The following is a 20,129-nucleotide window of genomic DNA, read 5'->3' as shown; positions in this document are numbered from 1 at the left end:
TATAATTACAACAGTGTCTGTGCTTTGCCAGTTCTCCAGAGAAAGATCTTCTATTGGCTATGTAGAAAGGAATTTAAAAGGGCATCAAAATGTTAGACTTCTCACCAAATATAAATATAACCTCATTTAATTAGGGAAACAGTTTGAGGTATGTGCCTTGGAAGTAGAGAAGTGCAGGGTTGTTAAAATACCAGAAAAAATGAGTAACATTATAAAACATTTAACTCAAAATCAGAATGGTTCTTTAATAATCGCAAATTAACTTTTTACAATATCAATTTTCTAACTTTCTGGGCACACTTCCTGGTAAACACTTGAGTGTCCTCTGTGAGTTACAAAGAGTAAGTTTTCTGTGTTACACAGCTAAAAAAAACCTGGACATTCTTAACAGCTTGGCATCACATCTTTTTTTAAAAAACAGATCACACAATAATTTAGACAGCATTTATAGCATTATAAAATCAGAACCCCCCTCTTTAATCACTCACAAGAGCAGCCATTAAGAATACAACAGCTTTAGGAATACAAATAATGAGGATGTAAAACTATCTGTGCAAAACTGCATTATCTTTACTGTCTAAAATTTCAGGGAAGTAACACCGCCAAAAGCAGAGAGAGGATAACAAAGACAAACAAGTCATGAAAGTAATGCTACCTTAGATTTTCAAACAGGAATTACATTATGAAGTAAATATTAGGTAAAGAAAAAAAAATCTGATGGCACCTTGAACAACAATGACAAGTGTCCTGGAAATTGCAGTTGAACAAGAACTGATACAGGTTCATGTTAAAGTCTCTCTCAGGAGTAGCGATTGATTTGGGGGTATCAACTCTAGCATTTCCTTCCATGCAAAAATCTATCTTTCCAACACCTTTGCTTTGCGGGCTACTAATGCATTTAAGAATGAGCAGTCTTTTGAGGAGTGTGCTTTCTTCCATGCATCTGAAATCTTTAAAACAGCTGGATCATTGATTCCCTGGATTTCCCTACTCCAATCCATTTAACTGCAGGAGAGAAAAGCAAACTTTTATTATAAGTAATACAAAGCAGGATCGGATTCTATCTTAAGATAAGATACAAACTTATGTTCTTAAGAGCTTAAGATCTTAAGTACCATAGCCTGAAGAAAAACACAGCATATACTATTAGTACATTAAGAAATTATAACTATGTCTTTTGTTCTCAAAGTAAGAATTCATTGGTAACTTAGAAAAGCAGGAAGAGTCTTGAAGCTGCCATAATAAATAAATCTGTTTTCCAGATAATAGGAAAAAAGATACATAGAAACTGTCAGAAAAGTAAAGATTTGCATCTTCTCTTAATTGCCAGCTTTGGATGGAACCACAGGATCATCTTTATTAGGGAGCATAAGAGAAATGTGTTAGTTTAGGTCCTCATACTGTCACATATATTTAATCACATTAATATACCAGTAGTCCCACTGACTTTATAATGGCAGCAGAACTAAACCCTATTATAGCCAATCTGAAAAACACTTAAGCAAGTTGTAAAAATCTCAGCTGAACTACAGCATAAGCCAAAGAAAGAATGCGTATTAAAACTTTTGAAAATTTTCAATTCAACAGCTAAATAGATAAAAAGAAGTAAAACAATAATTACAGGTATCACCAGGTACATCAGAATAAGCACAGTTACAAACTAGTTTTCAATATTTTGAATGTTCATTAAGGCAAAGAACAAAATAGGTTTCATGGAGCAGGAAAAAACCGAAACAACAAAAAAAATCTGTTTTACTTACCAGGAACACCCAACTCCATTTCTATAAAGCGAACATAATTTTGTGCATTTACAGGCAGCTCATCAAACGTCCTTGCATTTGATATGTCCGTATCCCATCCTGGGAGTGTCTCATACTGAACCTCTACTTTATTTAAGACTTCCTGGTTGGCTGAGAAGCAAACAGCAACAAAAATACTATGTCTATGAAGATTATGTATTCTCTATCACTAAACACATGACTGTAAAGCTTTTTATTCTTTTCTTATACAAAGAGGTCTACTCATAAGATAATACCAGCACTGAAGGTGCTGCAGTGTCCTTTTTTGTTAATATAAGCAGAGAAAAATAAAATCCAGTAACTATCAGGACTTTAGGAGTTCCAGTACTCAGTCACATGCATATATTTTGCTTAAACCACAATCTTTTCAGTTCAGAAAGCAACTTTTCCTGAAAAGTAGTCCCCCAAACTGTTGATGTTTTTTGCTGAACAAATACCAAGATCCAACTCCTCCTTCATGAGGGAATTTGGTGATGTAAAAGCAAAATTAGGCACCAGCTTGTAAGTATCAGGCAGTTAAAACATATTTTTAAATGGCATTGGAGTGTACTTTTTACTAAACATAGTCATAAGATGTAGTTTATACATAATAGACTTCGGATGCCCACAGACCCTTTGCCCCAAAACTCTACAACGAATTTGTCAACCACTGTGGAGTCCCACATGATGTATGAGCAGTAACTGTTCCAATTACTTCTCAGAATAGAAGCAATCAGTATATTCCATTTTGTCCTTCATTTAGTAACTTGTTACAATGTTGTCCATTAACTCCAAACCCTCTGATGATTTCAAGTACTGGAAAAGATGCTAAGCACATAGTTACTGAAATGATGCCATTCCAAAACAATCTGAACATTAGTCTTGGAATGACACTGGGCAGCAAAACAAAAGCCTTAAGCCTGAAAATGGTCAAAATACATTGATAAAAAAATGGGAGGTGCCAGGCGTCCTTGCCTTCCTGAAAAAGAGAGGGTTCTGCCAAAAGGCACTGTAATTAATGTTATGTAGGCTACATGTCTTGGAACAAGCCACTCCTGCAAAGACAGCTAGTCAACCTGGGAAAGGGTTTTAGGTTCAAGAGGCACAGTAGAGGTGCAAAATACAAAACCATAGCTAATGCCCTCCAGTGTGTGGGTAGCCAACCAACTCAGGCTCAGCATATTGTCCTGGTGCAGGGAAGGAATTCAACAGTAGCAATGTTCTAAGGACAGCCTTTATGAATTAGCCATTTTGAGTAAGGGTGAAAGACGACTATGCTCTCCTGACTTCAAAGCCTACAACAGTGAAGAAATGCACAATTTTTGGATGGAGGTGTTCATGGGTTAAGGCAAATGATCCTGAATCAATACTTGCTGTAATCAGGACAAACAGACAGGCACATTAAGGATGCTGGGTTGCAAAGGCCAAGAATAAGCACTTTCTTTAAATGTCATCAGCAGTAACAACTGAGGTGTTGTCTGCTATCCAGGTGATCTGTAGAATAGAAGAGCTATATTCAAAGTACAAAACCACAAACTAATCTCCAGGCACTGCAGATCGTCCAGAATAACATGCTAGCCTCCCTCTTTCTGAAGAGGGAAAGTGACTGAACACCTAATGTTGGAGGTCCACACGCATTTTTACTTTGAAGCCTCTCTGATGAGGCTAGCTGGGAGAAAGCTGAAAGCACTTAGAATTGAATGGTCTAATCTTGCATACAATCTTCCATTACTCTGTATTAGTTCAATTCCTTACTTCCCCAAAAGAGAGGAAGAAAAAAGCATAAATTTCTTGACGTTCAAATGATTCTTCTCATTTTGCTCCAGCAGGCGTGATAAAAGATGATGTGTGGTAAAGATAAGCCATAAACTGAGCTCAGTGTCATAACAGATGTATTCACTATCTAGATTTCTCTCAGCTCTTCCCTTAGGGGATTTTTCTTTTAGGTTTTCTGGAATATTCCTTATTAACAGCTGAATTAGACAACAGAAAGAGCAGATTTAATGATATCTGGTATTCTGGTACTATAAGTTGGAGAAGGAATGATATGATGTTACATCCACCTCAAAAAGAATAGCTGAAATTTGGGATCTTGGCACCATTGTAAGAGAAAGAGCCTCCAGCAATTTCCAGAAACTGAACATAAAAACAGTCATATAGGTCAGACCAAAGGTGCATTTAGCACAGTGTCCTAGCTTTTTAGTCTACAGTAGATGCCCAGGGAAAGAGCACAAGAAAAAAAAAGCAAGCATGAAGTAAAGCTTCTCCAAAATAATCTCTCAATTTTCTAAGGATGGTCTGTGCTTTCGAAGTCACCTGAGCTAGAGGTTGTGTCTGTCTGTGCTGAGATCAACTGACACCTGAACTCGGACAGGAAGCACTAGCAGGACTAGACCATGGCTTTCACATTCCTTTTAAACTGATCAGCTCAGAGCTAGCTGGGAGTTCTCTCTTCCTTTCATAAACTCCCATGACTGAACAGAAACAGAGATACTGGCCAGCTCTGTAGCAAAAGACTACAGCCTCAATGATACCAACTGAAGTCAGCTGTAGATTTACAAGACATTTTCAATTCTTCCTTAACAGGAGATTATGAAATGCCCACAGAAATCTAAGCTAAAAAAAACTGAGTGAGAGTCATGATTCTCTGATCCAGCTGGAAAAAAGGAACAATATATGAAATATGGCATGTTTTTCCTGAGATGGTGGGCACTGTGTGTGCTTCTAATTTAGAGACAGTCATTTCACAAGAAGGGTAAATCACTAACATCTCCAAGAGAGTGGGAGGGTACTGAGGGGAGAGAGAAAGAAATACCCTGCCAGCGAGAGATTCCCAGACTAGATCTCTTCTAAATTAAATTCAAAATGTCAAAGTGGCAAGTTTAAAAAAATTATACAAGTGCATAGCATGCAGAGATGTAGACATTAGAAATAATCCAATGGTCGGCAAAACACAAAGTGGGAAGAAAAGTCACCGTTTGTTTTTTATGCCAGGGGCAGGGGTAATAAGTAACCTGCAGCATATGTGCTGAAAATGCTGCCAAATGTTGAGGAGTATAGCAAAGAGAGGGGTGTGGAACACAGAGGCACTGTGAGAGACAGCATCTTCCAGCTTACCAGAAGTTCAGCTCAAACTCCTTCCTGACACTTAAGGAAGACAGCATGTCAACAGCAAAGACAACAGTTTCTACTAAATTTTTACCAGAATTCTTAATTGTTCATACAGTAAAGAAAAATACAGTTAGGCAGGTAAGCCATGTTGTGCTGCTATGACCAAAAGTCAGCTACCTATTACCTGGGCACATACAGGGAGCAAAGTCTGCCCTCAAGAGCTTTAACAAAGATTCTGGTCCCATCTGAGAGACACAATGAATAGGGGGAAAAAAGTAATCACTGAAGTCTTAGTACTGGAAAACATGGCCACCTGGTTATGTCATCTTTAATGATGGAGTGCCACAGGTCCTCCTGGCTTGAGGACAAGACAGTCCAAATAGCCCCCAGGTTAGATGACAGGGCTACAGATGAAACATTTACTGAGTAGTTCTCAATTCAAATGTGCAATCTCCATTATGTTCAAAGGCCATCTAAAGTGCACACAAATTTCCTTAATATTTTGATAAGGGTATCAATCAGGGAGTATCTGAGTCTTAAAAAGGAAAAAACATTCCCTGGTTTAGTGCAAGATGAGTACTAAATTTCCTGAATAAAAGTGCATGCCATGTCATTCAGTATGCATTCAGATTGTAACTGGCACTTTTGTTTGAAGATACTGGAGAGCAAGTCAACTACAGAACTCCAAGTACATGGAGAAACAGATTATTTTTTTTTGTTAATTTCTTATGAATTTCCCTAACAGATATGTGCTATTTTCACTGGCAGATCATCACTTATTCCTTTATACATAATTACATCTTTATACTACATAAATCCTGCTGTGAGTTGTATCTGATTACTACAGTTGATCTCCTCACCCACAAAAAGTTCTCTGCTGATATCATATGAAAAATTGTAACCTGTGACCAGCCTCAAACCCTGAGGTAGCAATTAGAATGGAAATGGGCATCTATGGGCGCATTCGAAAATCAGAAAGCCCAATCTTTAGCATCAGTTAATGTTCTTCCTTTTTCTGGAGTATCTCTACTATAGCAAACTGAAAAAGATGCATTATCCATGATAACAATGTTTTGTGATACTTGAATATTTTAACATGCAGATTTTTCAGGTAAAAATGATCACTAAAATGACCACTGGTCTCCTCAGGAGCTATAGTTTCTATCATGCTAAGCTGCTGTATGTTGGTCCTGCACTAGAAAATAGTCTTGCTTTCACCTAAACTAATTGCTCATTTCCTCCCACACCCGTTTTCCATCTTTTCCATTGCGTAGGTGTGACAAGTTTTTGGCTGCTCTGTGGACCATTAAAGGGAACTGAACTGTTAGAAAAATAACACAGGGAGAGAAAAACCTGGCTTTTCAGCCGGTTCACCACATGCTTAAATTAAGGCTTGTCCTGCTAGAGGAGGGGATGAATACAGTAGTGGGAAGAAGACACTGGTTTTAGAGTGTGAAACAAGCTTCCAATTTAGCTTGAGGGTAATGCAGGCTGTATTAAAGTAAAGGGATAAAGCAGTAACAACATTTACATTTAAGAAGCTTTACATAGCACTTTGCATCTTTCTAGCAGACAAATGACAGTATTTAGTACAGGTGTCTTTAGGGTGCAAGTACAGGTGTGGTACAGGGTGTCTCTGGTGCATCTGGGAAGATGTTAATGGCTTGATGCTGAAGTAACACATTCCTGTCATAAATTTTACTTGTAAAAGTCAAATGCATAAGTATCAGATTACATTTCACCAAAATCTAAAATTGTTAAACAAGCAGTCTTACCAGGAAAATGAGGTATGATTTCACCATCTAGTTTGTATGCAACACCAACTTTGATTTCTGGAAATACATCCAAGATATCCAATTTGGTAAGTGCCAATCTATAAAGAAACATTACTTTGGTTAAACAAGTTCAACAACCCTCAACTCTCATCACGTTGTAAAAATACCAAAAGAAAAATTGATTCCTGCACATTGCAATTAATTGTCTTTCCTTACAAAAATAGCTCGTATAGCGCTAATGTATTTATCTGGTGTGACTTTAAAAAAAAAAGAAAGAAAACTTAAACAGCCTTTTTGTTGCCTCCCTACATCTAGTACTATAAGAAAATGGCAAAATTCAAAAGAACAGGTATTCTCCAATTAAAGTGACTGGCCTATAGCTTTAAGTGCTAGAATTTTAATTAGTCAAGGTGCTGCCAAGATGCTTTATGACCATTCATTTGAGATGGTTTCATAGCATGATGCCTGTTGCTGTCTGTTCCTGGCCTCTGCCAAATGTTCCTGTTCTACAGTGAAGGCCACAAAAGAATCAAATACCACCTCTGTAAATAACTAGCTGCATCCTATTTTAAATAAAAAACACAAAGGACAAGAAAAACAGGAAAATTTAAGTAAAGCATGTATTTACATAGTTTGATCTACTAGAAATTTTATACCAGTTTTTGTTTCAGACACCTATTTTTCATTTTAATTAAAATCCCAAAGTCATATGCAAATTTTCTATATTTACACATACTGCTGAAGATACTGGTGGGTTCCCATCTGTCTTATTTTGAAAACAAACTAACAAAACAAAACCCCATAAACTATATCAGCTTTTAAGGCCCTTGTAATGCATTTGATTTGGTTTGGGTTTGGTGAGATGGCAGGGGTTGAGGTAGCGTGAAGCATCAAGTACTAAGATACATTAAGTGCTTCTTGGATCATTTTAAATGAGAAATAATGATGTGCTACAAGTAAAGGAAAGAAAAATTTACGAGTATGAAAATGTCAAATATAAAAACATTTATTGCTAGGAAAAATGAGTTAATTTATCAAAATATCGAAACATTCAACAAATCAATACTAACAGTCTGAATGTTACTAACTAGTATGTGTACAATTTACAGTAATCTGTAGCATTTCATGATTTTATGTCAAGCTGCCAGCAAAGCTGTCAAAATAACTCACGCAGTAAATCCATTAATCATGTAGGCGTATCGGAGTAACACAAGGTCCAGCCAGCCACATCTTCTCTTTCTACCAGTGGTAACACCAAACTCTTTACCTCTCATTTGCAGCAATTCTCCAATTTCCTAACAAAGAGTAATACTATTACATAAGCCTTTTTTTTAATTTGCAATACATGATGCAGGTGTATACTTAACAACATATTACAATATTGTAAATTACCTTAAAAGTTTTTCCCCCAATTTTTTACAAAGTTGTCCACTGGGATAAAAATAGAAATACAAAATGCTATTTCTAATTCAAGAGAATGCTATCTGAGCAAATCTTTTAAAATTTGTTCCTGCTCTAGCCTTCTATTCCAGCGGAAGGTCTAAGAAACTGACGATCAGATTTGGCAGTCCTGTAAGCTCAGTCTAGAATCAGAAGAATGAGACATCCAAACACATTGTCATCTACTTGCATTTAACCAGTAACACTGATTAACATAAGACAGGTACACCAAGTTATTTCACCCAGTTACAGGTCACATCTAGGGCTGATAATACTCACATTATTTTGTTCTGTGGGAAAGGCACCGATTCCAACTCTCGTTGTATATGCTTTCACAACTCCGTACACTTCCCCGACATTCTGCGGGGGCATGCCCAGACCAGTACATACACCTCCAACTGTGCAGTTTGATGAAGTCACAAAAGGATATGTGCCTATTAAAAAAATCTGGTTTTAAAAACTTACTGAAACACTGGCTTTAAACTATTAAAAAAATATAAATCTAACCTGGCGAGGAACAGTACTTGCATTACATTCAGTACTTTGCAAAACAAAGCACACAATAAATGTATTTAGTGGTCAAGAACATACTTAATGAGCTCTTAGTTTTGTACGTACACTGTCTGATCCTTCTTTATTGAAAAAGGTAGAAACCTTATCACTTACTTTAACAGAGGCAAAAGTTGACTACATAACAATTCTGAATGATCATGCAAATCAAAAATTGGAATAAGACACCAGAAAACCATGCCTTGCTCTCTTATATAAAATATACTCACTAATAGAACAATGTGAAAATCTGAAGGGAGACTCTTAAGAAAATGGTATTAAAAGGTTAGAAAACACAGGTTTACCATTTTTCAATTTGGGAGAAAAAATAAAATACAAGCTCTGCAAACTGGTCAGCACATTACAAGGATAAGAAATTGCAAAGAAATGTAGAATTATGGAAAGAACAATTTTGCTTACATAATCAAATGACAAAAATTATTTCCACAATTAAAGAAAAGAAAAAAAGACTCCTGGAATATAGTCTAGTTCATTAGTGGTGAGAGTTTGTCTCTAGTTAAATATACAGCCCTCACTTAAAAAGCAGCCTGGGTAGCAAAGATAAAATGAGTTAAACATCTCAAAATCCTTAGGTTTACACTTCCCCCCTCCCCCTCAAGTGATGGAAGATGAAACAGAGCATGCCAGTCCTTAGCTGATTTGAACTGTGAACGAATGCTTTAGCCACACAGTAACTACATATAAGTGAGAGACTTCTACCTCATGCTTCAGACCATTTTTTTTTTTTACTTTTGATGTAAGAGTCAGAGATGGGTAAGAGAGGAACAGCCAAGACAAAAGGAACTGAAAGCCATACAGACAACTTTAAAAGGTCAAAATTCTTCAGAGACTGTTCAGTGAGGTTTTGCAGACTAGCTTCTGGTATCTCTAGCTTCTTTTGCTTAACTCAAATCTCTCAAGAGAAAGACACAGGGTTATGGGTGATATGTGACAGCAGTTTGCAAGAACTATTTAATCTTTATCTTTCTCAGAACACAGTAGTTGAGCTTTTCTTTACTGACAGGTAAATATACCTAGTGGATGTCACAGAGTCAATGAGACAATTCTTACTCATTTTCAGCTCCCAGCCTGGTATATTGACATTGGTTTATCCTCACTCAGTGTTTAAAAACACAGAAGACCCCCCCACCCCCAGACACACAGACATGCGAGCTTCATTACATGCTCCAGAAAAGCAGGATGGACTGCAAGGCTGGGGATTTACCATCTTTACTGCCAACAGACACACATTCATAAAACTCACTTCAGTATTAACACTTCTGTGCACCAAGGCACAGAAAATAGCCTTATTCAGAACGCTCAATAATCAAATTTGGCATTGTCAAATCTTTTGATTAGGACTTGTCTATTGTTAACCCAAGTGTCCAACCCACTGACGGTATCTACCTAAGGAGAGCAGATATTGTCTCTGTGTGTGGGTCTCACAACTCTGTACTTATTATAATCATACCTCATGAGTTTCAGACTATTTGCGTTTCCTATACTTACATGAAATCTAAAATCCTCAGTACTTAAAAAAACAACCCCCCTAGAGTTTTCTGCAAATATCTCAGTTTTGCATCAAACATTTCCCTGTGACAAGCGTATTTGAAGACTTCTTTCCTTTTTTTTTTTTTTGTTAAAAAGGAAGTTTCTTCCAATATTCAGATTATCATGGGAAAACTTGGTGCTTACACTTATAGTGACTAGTCTTAGACATATCTTCCTCTTAAAAGAATAGGCTTTCAAACTTAATATGCTTGAAAATGCCCAATATCAGAATTCCTATCAGTTGAAAGCAGAGTGCATGCCAATTTTGTATTTGTTTGACAGTGGTCCTTACAGGCTTCAATTTCAGGCGTAGGCATCTTTCCAACAACAAAAATGATGCAGTTACAAGGCTAGTGAGACTGAAGAAAAATGTGACAAAATGCAGGAGCCAATCTTATAGACTGCTTATGCCTATACAGAGGTATAATTTATGTCCTTACAATGTAATGATAACAAACATAATAATCTCAAAAAAAAAGCTGCTTCTATCAAGAAGTTTCCAATTTTATTAGCAAAACCACAGTTTTAAGAAAAACTGCACCATTTATAATTTCAAATTGTTTGGGATAATTTTTTCACTCTTGCCTCATTAGCAATCCAGATTCCCAACATCTTTCCTTACATCATGAAACAGTGGAAAACTAAGTGTTATATAAACGGTTTAAAAAAATGCAAGCTGATTCTTCAAAAGTCAACATGTATTTTGCACATATACTTTGCACCTCAAAGCTTTCCATTTTTCTTTTCAAGTGTTTTCCATTGATGTGTACAACTGAGTTATTTCATATGAAATTTATAGACACTGAAGTAATAGCGAGACTCTGTTTAAGCAAAGTCACATGATCTTTACTGTCATTCAAATAATTAATTTTGGGAGAATCTAAAGCTTTTTGAAAGAATTTAATTAAAAAGTTTTTTTCCCCCTCTAATTATTTGTTAGTCATAGAGAGTACTGTTCTTCTGAAACACAAAACACTTCCGCGTAAGAACAGCTAGGCACAAAAGAGTTTATGTTTAGTGTTCCTCTTTCACAACATAAGTACATAACAACATGCATCTCAAAAAAGGTTATACCTACCAAAATCTATGTCCAGCAGCGCTGCATTTGCACCTTCTACTAAGATCTTCTTTGGTGGTCCATGTAAAGCCTCATACATGAAATAAACACCATCCTTTACCATTGGTTTTATTTTTTCCATGCAGCCCTGAATAATACAAAAGACTATTGTATAGTACAATTTCATTATGATAAAGCCAGACATAGTACAAGTGCTATTGCTCCCTCATAACAATTCTCTTATTCCTTTTGAAAAGGAATACATAAAGAAAAGCAAACATAAAGAAATGCTAAATATGCCATAATATGTGAAAAAGGGAAGGAAGAACATTAGACTCAGATTTACACAACAGACAGGTATGCTCTTCCTAGGAGGAAAGAAAAAAAGAGGGGGAAAAAAAGGAAAAAAAGAAAAAAAAAGGAAAAAGAAATAAACCCCAAACTTTTGAAATGCTTTAGAAATATTCAAGCTTGAGCATAATCACAATACTTTATTGTATTCAGTATTTCATTTCCAAGCGTTCAAAATTTCTGCCCCAAAACCAGCATGTGGGGGGGGGTTCCACTTCTGGCCATCTGAAGGCAACAAATGCACGCAATTGTAAAGCAGCATTCATTTGTGACATATATACAGGTATGTTTGTAAGGAAAAGTAAAGAGTTAGTTATTGGAATTAAGGGTCAAGTGCCTGAATGCCACTGAGTAGCTGGATGTGAGAAGCCAGTAATGTTCAGATTAGCACTTGGTAACACAGCCTTTTTCCCCATGAGAGCATATTGAAGTTCTCATTCTACTCATTTACTTCACATGAAATTTAACACTTTGTCTTTCAGAATTTAATCGAGTGCATTAGCATAAAACAAATATTAAGCACAAGTATTTTTCCTCAAGCTACAAATAGATATTATATTTCCACCCTGAGTTTCAGATATTCTGTAATCCCAGTGTGTATTAAGTAAACTATAAAGCATTATAAAACACTCAACTGTAACTGATTTTTAGGTCTACATATTGATAAAAAATACTACAACTCAACATGTGTAACAGATATTATTTAAAGTAAGACAAACAGAAGTGCTAAGAACTCCCATATTACTCTGTTACAGAGCTGGTAAACTGAGTTTAGTGGCAACTAAAGATAGAATAAGGATCACTTCTTTGGCCTGATTTTCAGAAAGATTTAAACATGTAACTGTGCACACCCTCCCCTGTTCCACATATACCTTAATGGTTTTAAATAATTTGTCAGATTTCATTGAAGTTTTGTAAGGGGTAAAAAAAAAAAAAAAAGTCTCATACAATTAAGTCTCTATAAAATGCATGAACAAAAAGGCTGGGTAAAGGTAAGACACCTGATAATTTTTTCAAATAAGAACTTTGGTGCACCACAAAAATCGCACTATTGGGCATAAGAGAATTAATACTAGTGAGAAGTCTCACAACTGTCCCAACTGCAGGGAAAACATCAAATCAGAATTCATAACTAATCACAAGACTAGTTTGCTGGCAATCAGGCTTCATTAGTTCTGCTGCTATCAACTTACGTTCTTCTATGTTGTTAGACGGTATTCTTTTTCCTTAAGGCTTATTAGTTAGCATAATAATTTACTTCAGTTTTTAAGTTTCTGACACAAGGAATTAATAGTCTGCTTTACAATGAAACATACCTTCCCCAACTACAGTCTTGGGTTTTTTTCTCCTAGCCAGTATGTTTGAGCAAGTGGAGGTCAAAAATAATTCTCCCTCTACAAGCCTTTTTCTTACAGTTTACAATACTTCTCTTGAAACCAAGTTTTGAAATGCTGCATTAAAGCAGGGTCAAAAGTGCCTTTAAGGATGCTAGCAGACTTTTTAAAAATTGATACATACCAATTTCCCATGATATGTATTATGTTTTAACTCCTCACACAAGCATGAGCGTCAGTCACCAAGAGATTTATGTATCAGTAACTGCACACAGTGATTATATCATTTAACAGACAGAAGCAGGCTTACCTTGAGCTTTTCCAATTCCCCTTCAATATCTATCTCTAAGGTAGGATATATCGCTTTGTACTGATTGGCTAACACTTTGAACCTGGAAGGCAAAAACGCTTCACTAAGGTTTTTGGTTGGGTGGTTTCCTCCTCATGCCCCCACCAACCTCAGGTTTTAATGGTTATATATCTGCAATTATTTGGTGATTAAACAATTTTAAACAATAAAATATTTTAATAATTATAAATAGATACTTTAATAAAATTATAAATAAAACTATTTTCATATTTAAAAATAATTTTAATTTAAAAAAAGTAACAGCAACCAGATGTAATTGCTTACACAGGGTACTACCCAGAAACTGAAAACTATGCTTACAACTGTGCATTAAAATACAGAAATTACCTCTCAGAAAATTCACCAAAATCAGAAACAAGATCGCACATCCTGAGTCCACTTCGAGCTGCTTTTGAAGAATATACTGGACCAATTCCTTTTTTGGTAGTTCCCAAACTTTCAAAAGATAATAACAGGAGTTATTCTTGATATAAAACTAAGGTGTTTTTTCTTTAAAGCTAATCTATCCTTAGCATAAAATGAAATGCTGTTAATTGTGAGCATTTAGAACTTTATTGTAAGCATTTAAAACATGAGATACTTTTAGTATGCAACTTAGTTTCAGAATATCACTGTTTACAGACATTAATATATTAATCTTCTACATAATTCTGGTTTTAAACCACTAACTTCTCATACTTTAGTCAACTCTTACGTATTTATTTGTGCACAGTTCCCAACTTTTATACTTAAGGAACTGAATGCCAAGACAACATCCTTCAGTACTACGAACTGAAACTATCTAAACACCTTCCTAAAAAACTGTCCTGAAGACCTAAAGAAAGTCCTCCATAAAGCAACAGCACAAACAGTATGGATTTCAAGTTTGTATGTAAGAAATATTTAATTTAATTCTAAATGCTTCAGTTGGAGCCAGAAAAACAGAAAACACTGCCAAGCATTTAAGAGTGATGATACTCAAAATGCTGTATATTAGAAAGGGTTCAGGAATAGATTTTACACTGTAGCTGGTTCTGAAAACCTGAATTCTCTTTCTTAGCTGTACCTACCCGCTCTGCCTGAAAAGCTTTTTTCAGCTGAAGTCAGTGGTATCACAAGATACAACTTGCTTGCACTGACTTCACTGTCAGAGAAGTACAGCTAATTCAAAAAGTGTCTTCTGCTGGTGTCTTGCTAAATAGCTATCAAAATGGAGCCAAACTGCACTCATCATAGGCAGATTATCAAACATCTTCCCCATCGTTCTCAAAAGATTAAGTAACTTTAAGGAGATTTTGAATGTCGCTTTTTTCCTGGGTTTCTTTAAAACAAATTAATTGGAGAAAAATGGTTATTTCTTCATTGGGTTTTCCCTCACAATCTTTAACACTAACTAATAAAGTGGTTCCTTCTCACAAGTAGCTGAGTGACTGACTGTTTCTAATTGCAAATATTGTCATATAGCAATTTTAGCTTGAGCTCCATAAACATTCAAGAATAACTGATATACACATACTGGCTCATAAAAATAATACACATATATATATGGAAGAATATACATATAGTATGTTCTTCCTGTTTGGTTTTTAATTCCTAAAATAACAGGTAATGAGGCAGCTGGTACAGCACAGTCAAGTGTGAAAATGACCCAGTGCAAGAATAATTGACAAGTTATCACTCAACTGCAACCTGTGTGAAGCAAGGTATGACCAAACCAGACACTCTCTTAAAGGTTATTGTCATGGATGATACCTTTTACAGGTCTCAGTAAGGAAGACTGAATTACTTTTCATCCACATAGACAAACTTCCAAGAAGAGCGATTAAGTTTACTGGTATCTCAGAAGTCTATAGTGCTGCATTACTTCCCAGCTGTAGACATGTCACAGTTAATTCTGCCAGCTTTTTCCCCATCCCCAAGAACTAGCGAGCTACTGGGAAATAACAAGGTAGAAACATAGCAGCTATTTTCTAAAAGTTTCAAAAGCTTCAGAAAGTCAGTAGAAGCATGTAGTAGACAATGCGAACATTTACATGCATTTCCGACAATGAAGTATCATGAGATACCAAATTAGCCATATCAGACCTTTCAGTTATTTGGAGATGACAATGGGGTCCTTCAATCTTCATAAACAGAAATATATTTTTACAGAAACAAATACCTCCAGTAAACAATTAAAACATCAGGAATCAGGAAACCTTTTTTATAAAGCAAATTAGGAACTAGGAACTTTTTCATAAGGCAAAATAACAAGATACAACCCTTTCATTAAGAATATAATCTTTTGCTAGCCACTAGAAGACAAAAGTGTAAGAAATGATCCCTGCATACTCCACACTGAAGAGTTACAAGGATAATTAATATTTTTTTGAACTTGTTGAGAAACAATAACAGAAATCCAATGTATTAAGTCATATATTTGTACTAAGTCACCCTATGTATGACAAAATAAAACTACCTACTTCTTCCCTGCTTGTTCTTGCCTCTGTTGTTCTTGGATGCCATCAGCAGCTTGGTGGAAATCAAATACTAAGAAAATAAAAATAACTTAAGCAGAAAATTTGTGTGAAACAAATTACCGTATCAGTAACGATTTCTTCAAACCAACTCTAGCCCTGTTTATCAATGTGGAAAACAAAAATATACACACTGAAGAGAGGCAAATAAAATGACAAGAGTTTTTTTCTCCTCTTTTACAAGTTACATTTTGCCTACAGGGAATAGTTGGGGTTTTTTTTTAAAATTTTTTTTTTTTTTGTAGAATATTTGCAGACTGTGTATACACCTCCCACAGAATAACTAAGCCATTTCAGCTTTGTAGTGTCCCAAAAAAAGTATGGACAACAAACAAAGAAAACATGCAGTTGAAAAAAATCCTGAAAAACAGGTTATAGTAAAAAACGTCATACTGCTGAAATTTAAGGTGGGACCTTTCAGTAAGCATTCTCATTCATTCTACAGATTTCTTAAGCCATTTTATTTTTATGTTTTAGACAACATCAATTAAAATACATTTGGGAATACAAAGCTACCACCAATGTCTGTTATGTAAACAGAAGTCATATTCACAAGCCCGGATTATTTTTTTAAAGCATTACATATTATTAATGACAATGATTATGCAAAGTATTCCTTGCACCAATTATTTGCCTACCATAAAAGGAAAAAAAAACCCCAAAACCCTGACAAGACTCATGTTAAATACAAACAGTGGTGCAACAGTTTGCAGAAGCCATCTTATTTTTCTTAAGTACTTATCTCCCAAAAGTTAAACAACTAATCTACACATTACATAGGAAAGACTGAAAACTTGCAAGAAACAGACCCATTTAATAAAGTACTCTAGTCTCTCTAGAATAAGAGTGGTTTTCCTTGTTTGCCTTACCAATTTATTTTTCTGTTTATTTCCTGACATCCCCATAATTTAAAGGATTAGATTATCCCCAGCAGCTTGAACCTATTTTTGGTTGATCTTTTGTTACAGACTAATCATTCACAGATAGTCAATACCCATTTTAGAGAAGGCATATTTATCATGGCAACAGATCTCCAGACCGTCTTCAAAACTTTCAAAACAGAAGCATTCTGAAAGTTCATTTATATTAAGAGGTTGAATGATTATGAATGACAGTCAATAACTGGTCCTTTTTACTCAGGACCTGTTTAGCTATAAAAACTTCACAGCATTGCCATTGCAATATAATCATCGCAGAACAGTTTTCCTAATAATCTAGTAATTTCCAAGTAATTCACCTACAGTGATTCTACTCAGAAAGGATTTTAGTAACTTAGGAACAGTTACTCAACTACTTCAAACTCAGTTGTTACTCCAAAGGAAAAACATATTTATTCTGAAATAATATGTTCACTCACTAAACTATTCCAGATGGGTTTAAAAAAAAAAAAAAACAAAACACAAAAACCCCACACCAAAACAACAAACAACCAAAACCAAAAGCAAAACCTTTTTGCTGATGCTTTTGTCTGATAAAGATCTAAAAAGTTTGCGTCTTCAGAAGACGACTACCAGAGCAGCAATAAGCCCATTTCCTGACACATGCAGTTACAGAACCATTGTGTTACAATATCTAAAGATCTAATTTAAAGGATGAATTTATGCAATAAAGATGTCCTAGAAGTGATATCAGAAGAGCCGCTGAAGCTCTGTCATAGTGATTTGGACACCAAACACTGTTTTACTCCAGGCTCTGAACTGCAGAGTTGTCCAGAACACAGGCTGGAATCAACGCTTGACTGAAGAGTTCCCCGCGAGGAGGGCAGCCCTTCTCTCCATCCCTATAGAGTTCTTACCATAAAGTCTCCTTTCTGAAGTAAATGGCAATTTACTTGGTAGGGAGCCCATTAATTTGGAAGTCACACCCAGTCACGTGGTTTCCCAGCAGAAAAGCTGCTATAAGCAACACTGCTTTTACACCAAAGGGGGAAATGAATCCTTCAGTCAATTAACTTCTGAACTGCTTTTTGACTCCTTTGCACGTCTAATCTTTGGCTTGGAAAGCGAACCTGCTTTCCTGACTAGGTTATGTTTATGGAATAGGATTAAAGAGTCACTAGAACATAAACCTGGGAGGGTCCCGAGTGGTGTATGATTTTTTTCTAGGATCTTCAATAAACCAAAGCAGCATATGGAGACAATCCAAAGAAAAAGTACATACCTATATAAAGAGATGGCTAAAAATTGTCACGCTTTTACTGCCATGCAAAGTTCAGAGAAAACAAAGATTTTAAAAAAAAACCAAAAAACAAAAAACACCAAACCACAAACAGGAACTTACCAATATGAGCCCTGTCAGAAATTATTAGTCTTTTTTCCCAGCCTTCTAGCCCTTAAAAGACAAAATGAAATAGTTCAAATTATGTTTTGTATAGTATTTGTGTCTTCTGATATATAAAGGATAAATACTTTTCATGTTTAGTCTTCAGTCAATCTATTTAAAAATTGAGCAATCATGTTCCAGAGAGAAAAAAGTAGATTTAAATAATCAAAACTTAAATAACTAAATAATCAGCCTATGAAGCTGAGAAAGTTAGGCTTATTCTGAGGAAGAATTCTAGCTATTCTACTAGTTCCTCAATTTCAGCAACCAATTAGTAGCTTTTTGTTTTTGAATAATCTAGACAATTGATTTACCTCACTTACAGTAGACTGCTGCCAAGCATGGCCATAGACATAACAGAAAGTATCAAAAAACTGAGTTCTGAATCAAGAAGTGATTACCACAGCATTTGTTTACATTAACAGATATCATCAAACTGTACACTAATATTGTAAGAGGTAAAACAACTATGAACAGGTAACACACTTTAGTAAGTTGTTTCACTTCTTAAATTCACTGCTTTAAGCACAGAAAAATGTCTGCAGATAAATTGTATGTAGAACATGTTCTCTTCTGAAACTGTACAGAGACTCCTTTTGCCTGTCTTCCCACGAGGGCCCTGGGACTTCTAGCTAGACTCTTGTCAGAAACTAGCAAATAAATGGAGGTATCCTCTATCTAATCTTTTGAGGAGGGGCCCACAAACTATTTTAAGAATAATACCTTAACATTTTCTCACCTTTTCCTTTCTTTAAGTTTTTTTCAGCTTCTTCAAAGAGTCCTGGCAAATGAATTACAACACCATTTCCTGAAGAAAACCATTACACAAGATTTAATGAATTATGTTGAGTATGGAAAAAAGATTTCCAAACAATTCAAAGACACTTCATGTTTTGTATGCAGAGTATTTTATTTAAGTTTTTGAACTTTCAAGACATTGCAATTTTTATTCTTGGGAATTAGTCTGTAAAGGACTGATTTACACCTAAAGTATGCATTTCTAACTACATGCATTGAATCTTTTTAATAATCTCAAACTTTCAATTTAGATCAGGACAAACAGTAACAGCATCATGGGACAGTCCAGAATGCAACTTCCTCTTCCTCATATCTAAAATTAACTTCCCTCTTTGTACTTCACTTTAATAACCCTATTGTTTTTTAAAAGCTTAGCACATTTCTATGATCATTATAAACACTAGCATCCCCTCAGGCACTCTTCTGCTGTAAATAGACTCAGAATATTCTGTATATAGAGTTGGGGTTGTTAACAGACTAGCAAAAATAACAGAGGAAAAAGCTCTATCAAAAGCAAGCTTTCCTACAACTGTCACATTGCTCAGAAAAAGAACAATAGCTCATACAATTAACCAGCATCACTGAGTGCCTAAGAAGGAGCATTTCCATATAGCAAAACTGAACCACCTTAAGGTCATACCAAGCTCAGTAGATCCAAAGCTATCAGTATGATAACATCTAGCTAAAGAATGAAGGGACCTGCCATTTGAAACTATTTGCATATCACCTAATTTCACATAGATAAAAGCATTCTAAACACAAAAATACAAAGTATTTAAAACTTCTGCACTATAACCTTCATGGTACAGTCCTAATCAATAGTAATGATCTATTATAATACTCCATTTTGCCCTTGCCCTTTTTTTTTTTTTTGAACCTATAAGCCTTTTCAGTGGAATCCTAGCCCAGATAATTTTTTTTTTTCCAAAAGAGATCTTAAACACAAGGCAGACTTAAAAGAAACTAGAACAAACTTCAGAATAGACAAGACCAAGAGATAGCAGATACAGACAAGATGATTTGTAAAAAGCCCTCTCCGGCTTACTGTATTTTTAAAGGATGGGGTCTTTCCTACTCAACCCCGAGCCCACCAAACAAAACATGGCAAATGAGCATTCTTTTTTACTGTTTCCAAGCAATAAGCTTTTCTTCAAAAGGCTTTCAAGAAACATAATTCAGTAACACATCAAAAGAGAAC

The 20,129-nt window shown here is 35.5% G+C and overlaps 1 protein-coding gene across 1 annotated transcript in view; it reads right to left on the bottom strand.

Annotated features, from left to right (window-relative positions):
- Nucleotides 1-225: 225 nt before the first annotated feature.
- The window catches only part of ADSS2 (adenylosuccinate synthase 2), a 38,253-nt gene continuing 18,349 nt past the window's right edge, over nucleotides 226-20,129 (bottom strand). The window contains exons 3-13 of the mRNA XM_059832211.1: nucleotides 18,873-18,941; nucleotides 18,092-18,142; nucleotides 15,758-15,824; nucleotides 13,644-13,751; nucleotides 13,257-13,338; nucleotides 11,283-11,409; nucleotides 8,384-8,538; nucleotides 7,835-7,959; nucleotides 6,665-6,762; nucleotides 1,761-1,910; nucleotides 226-1,005 (exon numbers count right to left, since the gene is read on the bottom strand). Coding sequence (XP_059688194.1) covers nucleotides 953-1,005; nucleotides 1,761-1,910; nucleotides 6,665-6,762; nucleotides 7,835-7,959; nucleotides 8,384-8,538; nucleotides 11,283-11,409; nucleotides 13,257-13,338; nucleotides 13,644-13,751; nucleotides 15,758-15,824; nucleotides 18,092-18,142; nucleotides 18,873-18,941 — 1,085 coding nt within the window. The 3' untranslated portion in view covers nucleotides 226-952. The remainder of the gene's footprint in view (nucleotides 1,006-1,760; nucleotides 1,911-6,664; nucleotides 6,763-7,834; nucleotides 7,960-8,383; nucleotides 8,539-11,282; nucleotides 11,410-13,256; nucleotides 13,339-13,643; nucleotides 13,752-15,757; nucleotides 15,825-18,091; nucleotides 18,143-18,872; nucleotides 18,942-20,129) is intronic.

The sequence above is a fragment of the Gavia stellata genome, chromosome 2, assembly GCF_030936135.1.
Source record: "Gavia stellata isolate bGavSte3 chromosome 2, bGavSte3.hap2, whole genome shotgun sequence".
Classification (NCBI taxonomy): domain Eukaryota; kingdom Metazoa; phylum Chordata; class Aves; order Gaviiformes; family Gaviidae; genus Gavia; species Gavia stellata.
The sequence above is the reverse complement of the archived record's forward strand: the minus strand, read 5'-3'. Positions and strand labels throughout refer to the sequence as shown.